A 9,235-nucleotide genomic window follows, 5' to 3' on the forward strand; every position below is an offset into this window, starting at 1 on the left:
TTTCAGCTGCATCTCCAGGGACTGTCAGCATCAGTCTCCCATTGCAACAGAGCGAGCTGCAAGAAACTCAGGATTGCTGCCCCATAGGAAACACGGGCACCTTTGAAAGCATCAACTCAGATAGAAAGAAAAACCCCCAAACCCACCTTTTTTTTAAATATTTGTGCAAATTAAAGAAGCATTTGGTAGTTTATAATCTAGTGAATATTAAAAAGCATCCTAGTATACAGGCCAAAGGATAATACCAAAAGAAATCCCTTAGATCTTGTTAAAACAAAACATGGAGCATTTGGTAACCGTAGAAGACAGAGTTGTCGCTGCCCTACATGTAAATACCCCGAGTTACCTCTTCTGTAATTCCTACTGGATTTCTGTAGTTGCTCAGATTTGCTACGATTTACTTTAAAAATGGGAAGAGGTGAGAAAGAAGAGAGCAGAGTTCTCCTGCACTTCACTTTCAGGGAATTTAGATCCAGGACTAAAATTCATGCTCTGTTTCTGCCAGAAAAATCTGGAGCTGTTTCCAGTGCTTATGTTCAGCTTGTTGCTTGCTGGCTTACCTTTCTCAGGGTGCCCACAAAACGCTGTGGTCGCCTGCCTTTGAGTTTAGTTCAAGCCCAACACTCTGGATTAAACCTCAGGGCCGCTGCAGACACCCAAACCCTCCCTGAACAACACCGCAAACCAGGATTTAACAAGCGAAAAAGGCAGATGGATGCTGCTTTGCTTGCGCACTGAATGGCTAGAAATAACTGAGTATATTGACAAATAGAAGATTGTCTGGTTTCACTTAGGGGCTGGAAGGACCCCAATGGATTATCAGTGCAAACATCTTGCTTGGACCATGTTCCAGGAATGCTGAGTCCTGTTACCTCTGCACCAGCACTGGGGGAGCACACAGCCCTTGATATCAAGGAAATAAAAATTTAAAAAAAAAAAAAAAAGACAGCCAACAGTAATGCAATACTTAATATACAGCTGACACCTGATCTTCCAAGAAAAACAGCTCCCACTTTAGCACAAATCAAAATGACTGTTTTCTTAGGTTAGGATATTTTTTTTTTTTAATTTTATTTTTTTAAGACTTGGTTAGTGCCCAAAAGAGCTGCACTGAGGGATCTGCCCTAAGCAGGAGCCCTGGAAATCGTTCTGCTCTAGGCACAGCATTGCAGGCTGAGGGCGAGCAGGATGCGCTGTGAACTGGAAAGCAAGAAACCTCCCCAGTTTCTTGTTATTATCCGTTATCCTAAATTTAGTCCATTTTCGGGGTAGCCTGCACATCCATATTCTGTACCGTCTGCTAATGCAGCAGGGCACAGGGGCTGGATTTTGGTGGCTTTCAGTAATTTCTGTTCCCTCCCAGATTCACGCTCAGACCATGACGCATTTCCTTTTGGGCAGACACCGCTCAGGGTCTCTCCTCTCCCCCACTGCCTCCCGGCACTAGGTTGGCAGCATCCTATGACGTTTGGGACCTCTGCCTGGCTCCATGCTGAGGTGAAGCTGGTTAATGAATTTAAGCATTATTAGGGGTTGGGAGCACAAAAAGCAGAGTCATGGAAGTCTCACCTTTGCAAGAAACAGAGGGAAAGAGCAAACAGTCCTGGCTGTGAGCGTGGCTAAGCCAAGAGAGTAGCAGGAGCCTTGGGCTTTCTTTACAAGGAAGCATATATCACCGTATTCATTTCCTTATTTTCTTGACAGAGTCAATGGCACGGCTTATCGGGCCATCTGGAAAGCACATTGTGTCCTTGGTAGCCTGCACAGACAACTGAGGGGAGCTCAGATATACTCACTTGCTTGGTATCAAACTTCTTGCTGCTTCCCAGCCTGTACCACCAGCCTCGCAGCTTGACTGGGTGAATGACTTGTTCTAAGACTCGGTTTCATGACGTGCTGAACAACCCCACTGGCATTAAGAAGGGCCTGCGGGAGCTCAGACCCTCTCAACAACAGGTAGAGCCCAATATTTCAACAACAGCAAAATTCGTGACTTGTCCATTAGAATGTATTTATTTGAAAATATATTAAAACGCCTGGTTAACATTTCACAGTGAATGGTCAAGCTTGGTCCCTCCCCACAGTCCGTCCTTGCTGAGTGGAGTGTCCTGCCTTTCCAAACAGCCGTGGGATGAAGACTCCTTTGTTCATTCAACGGATTCCATGACTTCCATCACGAGAGTTCGTGGTCCTGTCATGATGAGGCTGCTGATGGTTTGATAGTCCAGATGCAAAACATACACACCATTCACTGAGAAAACAAACTGGCACACCTGCAGGGAGAGGAAAGGCTGGTTACCTTCAGCCGATGTCTTCTTGGCAAATTCTGCCCGTGATGGACTCGAGCCAGAGGCTGCAAAGCAAATAACTTGCTACAAAATCCTGCAACCTCTAAAACATTACCACTCTGTAAGCTACACTAATAATCACGGTGCTATGATCACTACATCATAAAAAAGGGACCAAAGGGATATAGACCATGAGCTAACAGAGAGAGGAAAAAAATAAACAAACCAACTCATTTACGAGCAGTGGTTCATTTCGCAGATGGAAATGAGGCACGATATTAACATCCAGCAATCTGGTAGCAAATGAGATTAGGTAAGGAGAAATTAACTGGGCTCTTGAGTAAATGAAACAAATTCATCCATCCCCTTCCAATCCTGCCCGAGGCAAACAAGGAGTCACACTCTGCCTTTGAAGAATCCCATTATTTCAAATATCCACATGACTTTAGACTTATATCAGCTTGTCAAAATTACTCCCTCACTGCTGGGGTTTTTATAGGGAACCATGAGACTCAACATTTCTTTCCTTCATGCCTAAAACTTGACACGCAAAACCACTATGTGCCTGGGTCTAAAATGAGTTTCAAGACCTCAGTTTATTTCACCTGGGCTGGAAATACTGGAAGTTACTCAACAAATCAAAGCAAGGCATCAGTCTGAAGTTATTACGCTTTCATGGACATGGCAAATAGTTCCACACAGAACTACACCGTTAACAGCAGAGGAACACAAATTGCGTGGCACAGCGCAGGGTCTGTGAAAGCCAGGTTCAGGATAAAGCTCCAGTCCTTTGGGGTTAGATACAGCTACTGGAGCTGAGCTGGGAATTCTCTGCTTCGTTTCTAGCGACTCAAACAGTTTCTACAACCCCAAAGTCTACCACAGGGACGGTTCAGTTTTGACGGAGTTTTTTGGGGGTTTAGCTGCCCCCAGCCCCTGTGCTGCCCTGGCAAAAGACAAACCCGCCGCCGCGCAGGCACACACACTGCACTTGGCCTGCAGAGAGAATCCTTCCCTCCGCCTCTCACCGCCCCGCCATTGCTCCACGGGCAGACTCAGTCAAAGTGATCTCTACTGCAGGAGGTGGGATTATCACGGAGGATGTGTTCAGCCTGAAATCTCAAACAGGACATAAGTCCCTGCCGCCAGGTAAGTCACAAGTGAGAAGTACCTTCATCCCTGCCGCAGCAGCGGGTCCTCCTGGGTCCACTGCCTGGATGTGACAAGGTCGTCCTCCCCGGACCACAAACCCCCAGCCCACTGCATCCCCCACAATCTACAAAACAGAACAAAAGGGTTTTAAAAACCAAGGGATGGGCTGGATTGAGGAGATGGAACAGTTCTAGTGAGATGGAGAGCTCAGCTCCTGATCCTAATCTATGAGTGGGAGAGAAAGGGCTGTGCACCAAGCGAGATGCACAACCACAGAATAATTGCTCTCCGCAACGCTGCTTTCTGTTTAATATCCCCTGCCAGCAAGTGTAGAAGAGTGAAGCACGGGCAGCATGAAGCTGAAGCACAAGGCATGCACCAAGAACGTGTTGAGAACATTTCCAGAGCACGCGCACGACGCCTTTTCCTTGGCACAGAAGAGCGTTTCCAGGGTGGAAGTAGCCACTCTTATTTTTTTCCCACTCTGATCTCAGTCTGTCAGAGCAGTTTGCGGTAGTGCTGCGGCCATCTGACGTGACTAAAAGAGAAAAGGAATTCCCAAGGGACTTTGCACGTTACCCATATAAATAAATAAGAGCAACTGCACACTAAGCAGAAGGAAATGAGCCATGAAAGGCCGAGGCTGGCAGAGTTGAAGGGCCGGGCAAGAACATTCAGGAGGAGAATGAACAACACATCCTCATACATGCCACACTAATGACCAGCTTTATTTTTCTTTCTCCTTCGCGCCAACTTCTACGGCACAGTTAATTCGGGAACCTGATCCACAGCTCCTCTGTAACCCTACTCGTGTCAAACCGGAATGGCAAGACAGCCTTCGCACTTTCTAAACTGGTGAGATTCCCCCTCTCAAAGGTGGGCAGGAAAGAGCTGAGAAGTTTTACACAAAAATAAACAAGCAGGATAGAATATGCAGGGCAGGAACAGTCTTGCAACATTCAGCACCCGTCAGCCCTGCCTTGACTGGTCCTACAGCTTTCAAAATAATTGGAAAAGCAAAAGCCCAAAACTCAGGTTGTCTGCAGCATCCTGGAGAAAAAAAAAAAAAAAAAAAAATCCAATCCAAAGAAAGGGAAGAGTGGCCCTCAGATGCTGACGGGCCATATCAGCATATCTGATCAGCAGCAGGAACCTGAGAGATGCGTAAAGGTGATACCTGTGTGACCCCGAGGACTCAACTGTCACAAGACTTAACTGATTATACAGTCTGCATGGAGCTGGGGGAAATATAAACGGGAGTTCTCCTGCCCAGGAAACATTCTCTTTCCTGATCCACCCCTTTGACATACGTTAAGCTAAAGCGGAGGCTGCGCACGTTTTCACCCACAGGAATATTCTGCAGACATTGACCCACCGGGACCCCCCAAGAGCGAGCGGTGGTGATGTGACATGCAGTCAAAGTTTCAAACGTACAGAGGTCGGCGCAGCAGGCAGAAAGCTACCGAAGAGCAGGCAGAGCACTCAGTACTGTGGGGTTGGCAGTACCATTCGCTGTGGTCACTTACAGTTAGTGTTTTCTTGACGTAAGGGGCCCCAGGGGACAGGAGCTCTTCGTTGGTGACGGGTCTCCTTAACACTAGAGCAGAAGGTGACAGATCCTATCAGAATCAGGGGTTTCATACAGTAAAGCGCATAACAAGGCAGCCCGGGGATTACCATGGGCCGGCAAACAGATGTTAGGACCAGCCACAGTTACTACCCACAGAAATCTTTGCATTCATCTCAATGTTTTTCAAAGGGCTTGCACAACTTTCCAAGGCTCGGAGGTGAGGTTGACCCTCTCCTCCTGCAAGTCACCAAGCTGACAGTGGAGGGGTTTGGACCTGAGGCTTGAGCTAGCCCGTGCCCTGAAGGAAAGCTTTATCCTGTGCAGCCACAGGGCCCCGCAGAACCCCAGACCTGATTTGGGGTTGCACTCAGCCACAGGAGGGAATACAAGCGCAGGAGTAGTGCTGAAGTAGGGGTTGGAGTTTCCAGCAAGGGAAGTGATGCTGCTCCTTCGAACCGCTGAGACAATTTTGATCTCCTTGTTGGTCTGGACTAAAAGAGGCAGAAATAACAATTAGCCAAAGGAAGGAACAGACTAGTTTAAAATAACAAACTTCCCCCACCAGCCTGACCCACATCTGAAAGGTAACCACGGACCAAGGACAGCATTTGAGCTTAGAAAGAATAAAACCAGCTTCCGAGAAAGACCAAGAGCTGAGCTGATGGTAAGTTGAGTTATTTTCCTGGGATGGGGAGCTGTGGTGGAGGCTGCCAGTGCATCATGACATCCACCACAAACCAGTGAGATGGGTGGTCACGGGATGCCTGGAGGAACACCCTCAGCCCTGGGATGCTCTGGCAACGTAACCCTTGCTTTCCCAGCCCTCCACATAACACATCCACCATTACCAGAGAGAAAGCTGGTGTTGCCTGGGTCCGGATTGAGCTTGCGAAGACAGAAGGGACTGTCCGGGCTCTCCGAGAGGGCGCGAGAAGAGTTCTCATTGAGTAACTCTGTGAGACGGCACCTCCGGCGAAAGTTGATCCAGAATTGGTAGAGGATGTCACTGTCAAAGAAGTGATACCTATTGGAGACTAGGAGAGAATAGGGGACGAGGGAGAGGCTGAGAGGTTTTGAAAAACATACAGCAAATATACCGAGGGACCCAGATGAATTGCTTTTAATGTCTCTGCGTCCTATGGCAGTTTTTTGGACTGTTGGAGAATGCTACCTGCAGGGAAGGAGGAACAGCAGGGCCACCTCCCCAAGAGGCGTCATCTCCCGGGGGTGCACCACCGAGTCACAGGCCCCTGCCTGCCCCAAGACACTCGGAGGCCTCCCTGCCCTCTGAATTGAATGTTGAATTCCTGCAGATGGTTATGATCTCCAGCCAAGCATAGCAGAACCCTACATCCTCACAGCCCAGCCCTCCAAACCCAGGGGTGGATCCCAGTCCTGCGGCTGGAGGCTTTGAAGATCTGAAGAGCAATAGCTCAGATTTCAACTCAAAGCCTTTGTGGGTGGTGGAAGATTGATCCAATTTCAAAGGTCACTGGCTCCAAACATAGAACTAAAAGGCCCCATTGCCATCTCCAAATGGGCACTTGACCAGCACTTGTTTCACGCCATGAATGGGGATTTGTTCCTAGCACAGCCTTGACAACCACGCTCATCTCCTGCTTTCCATCCCGGCTCCAGCCGGACCCTCGCTCACCGTGCTGAACGATCCCATGCTCCAGCAGCGCCCGTCCCAGCTCCACTGCTTCCTTTCGGTTCTCCGCTTCTCCCTCCTGAACGAGCCAGTCGACCATCTCGCAGCCCAAGAAAGTCCTCTGGTACTTCACCGAATTCTCCTCTCTCACCTTCAGAATTGACTCCTCCACGCTCACCAGCCTGGCACAGAGGGGATGCTGTGCAGCCCTGCCATCCCACCCGGGGGCTGCAGCCGGCCGAAGCGAGGCCCAGAGAAGCGGGTAAAGCGTTACAGCCGAAACGGTGCTGCCTGGGAGCAGCGGGAAGGGAGGGAGAGATGCAGAGCTGCAGTCAGGTAGCTTTGTAAATCTTCTCACAGCGGGGGGAAGCAGCTTCAGCAAAACCAGTTCAGCTGCGACCTCAGCTGAAACCCGCGGGGGAAAGCCAAGCAAGAAACCGAATGCACACAGCACATGGCAGATAATCCAAATTGATGGAGAAGGTGCGTTTCTGTAAACACATACTCGGTTTGCAGCATAATCGAGAGTTAAATGCAGCGTCTCCACGAGAGGGTGCAGCGGGCTCAGCTGTGGGACACGTGGGATGCTCTCCCTGGTCCCACGGCCACCACCCCTGACTAAAAGCAAAGTACAAGGGATGCACGTCTGCCAGAGGGGCAGGGAGCCAAAATCCTCCCCCCACCCCGAGCCTGGCTGAAGGAATTGTCCCTCAGTGCCAGGTTGTGAATCCGATTGCCAAGGTTTGAGGATGCAGATGATGTGAAGAGGCTGTTAAAGGAAACAGGGTGGGTCTGTGGTTGAACCCAGTCTAACAAAAGGACTCGTGAGTTATCTGGGAAAGATAGCTTAGATTTAGAACCAGAAACAATCAACATAAAGAAAACTAAACACTTTGAGGCGAGAGGAGTTTTCTTTACTGCTTGAGAATTAGTTTTTTCATTTCGACTTTTGCAAATAGGCCAAGCGAGGTGCAGGGATCCAGGGCCCTGAAGATCCTCTACCCTCCTCATTTTGGTGGGACGTAAATCCTAACAGTGCTGGTGGGAGCGACATTCCCAGGGAGGCTGGGAATGGCCACGGGACATGCCCATCCCAGGAGCACTCAAACTGCAGCCTGGACCCCAGCACTTCCCCGGGCCAGGTCCCAGGACCTGCGCTTGGGTTGGAGTCCCCAAAAGCATCCAAGTTGAGAATCCATCTCCTGGCCCAGCCCCAAAGGGGCCCGTTGTCCTGTGGCTGTGACGGGGCTCAGGAAACAGCATTTCCCAGTGGTACAGCACAGGGTGCAGAGGAGGAAGAGAAAAGCCAGCTGTAGCTCCCGGCTGTAGAGCATCAGCAGCAAGCACAGCCAGAGCGCACTCCCACCGCCCCTCGCTGGGAGCTGTTTTGCCGGGGAAGGACTCACGTACTTCTCGTAAAGACTCTGCCCTCTCATGAACACCTTCACGTCCTTACTGAGAGGGAAGGTCCCGTCGTCCTTGCGGAAGCGGTACAGCAGCTTGGCGTCCTTGTAGTCCGAGTGCTCGTCGCAGACTGAAAGCGGTTCAGAGCAGGGATGTCAGTGCTGCGGGCGGCTGTCAGTCCCTAAGGGACAGGCAGACCTGCATAGGCTCAGGAGGGTGGCATCTCCTGGTTAAAAGCTACGGGGGCTGCAGGCGATGTCCTTCTCTATGCCCCTCATAGCACGGAGCAACCAGCGTCTGAGCCTTCGCTCCCCAAATCGGGTGCCTACAAACACCGTGCTGGTGGGAGAGCTCATTCCCACTGAACAGACCTCGGAAAAGCTCCAGTTTGAGTCTACATTTTAAGCCAGACACTAAGATGTTCATCAGAACAAACTGGGAAGTTTTGTTGGGTTTTGGTTTAGGGTTTTTGTTGGTTTTTGGTTGTTTTTTTTTTTTCTTGTTGGTCTTTGGGTTTTTCACTTGTTTAAATTTAAATGTTGATGTTTTGGTTTAGACTAAAAGAAAACAAACTGATTGTCTCAATCAGCGTTTTTTTAGAAAGCTACTGCCACATATAAGTAAACTTAGAAGACGGGAAGAAAAACCCCACACTTCATCCAAAACCCCATAAAAATCACCTCTGTCTCCATCAATAATGTAAGCTAAAACGTATAATGACACCAACTTTTCCACGCCTTTTTATGCCAACTCAGCCCAATTCATTTGCACAGCAAACTGACCTCAAGTGAGAATATTTTCTTCAAAGCAAGTTGCATTCAACTGGAATAATCAAATCTATATGAAAAGCCTCAGTTTCATCTTGGGGATGAGAACAGACATGCATTTACAGATTGTGTGTAAAGTGCATGCAACATTTAGCAAGTAAATATTTGGGATTCAGCCTTGAGATAAACTTGCCTGCAACAGATTTACAAGTCAAAAAAAAACAAAACAAAAAAAAAACCCACAAAAAACAACCAACTAAAAAACAAACCACAGAACCACACAGCCTCAAAAATCACAGTCCAGCCCAAAGCAGCCAGCCTGCCTTTCTTCAGGTCCGCCCATCTGAAGAAAGAAGCTTCAGCGGTAAAAAAAAAAAAAAATTTAAAAAAAAATTAAAAAAAA

At 48.7% G+C, this 9,235-nt stretch overlaps 1 protein-coding gene across 1 annotated transcript in view; it reads right to left on the reverse strand.

Annotated features, from left to right (window-relative positions):
- Positions 1 to 1,999: 1,999 nt before the first annotated feature.
- The window catches only part of LOC113487613 (DEP domain-containing mTOR-interacting protein-like), a 12,296-nt gene continuing 5,060 nt past the window's right edge, over positions 2,000 to 9,235 (reverse strand). The window contains exons 3-9 of the mRNA XM_026862296.1: positions 8,072 to 8,195; positions 6,665 to 6,843; positions 5,859 to 6,044; positions 5,361 to 5,501; positions 4,967 to 5,037; positions 3,460 to 3,564; positions 2,000 to 2,273 (exon numbers count right to left, since the gene is read on the reverse strand). Of these exons, the coding sequence (XP_026718097.1) occupies positions 2,148 to 2,273; positions 3,460 to 3,564; positions 4,967 to 5,037; positions 5,361 to 5,501; positions 5,859 to 6,044; positions 6,665 to 6,843; positions 8,072 to 8,195 (932 nt within the window). The 3' untranslated portion in view covers positions 2,000 to 2,147. The remainder of the gene's footprint in view (positions 2,274 to 3,459; positions 3,565 to 4,966; positions 5,038 to 5,360; positions 5,502 to 5,858; positions 6,045 to 6,664; positions 6,844 to 8,071; positions 8,196 to 9,235) is intronic.

Source organism: Athene cunicularia (genome assembly GCF_003259725.1).
Source record: "Athene cunicularia isolate RWA chromosome 20 unlocalized genomic scaffold, athCun1 chr20_part1, whole genome shotgun sequence".
Taxonomy (NCBI): Eukaryota; Metazoa; Chordata; class Aves; order Strigiformes; family Strigidae; genus Athene; species Athene cunicularia.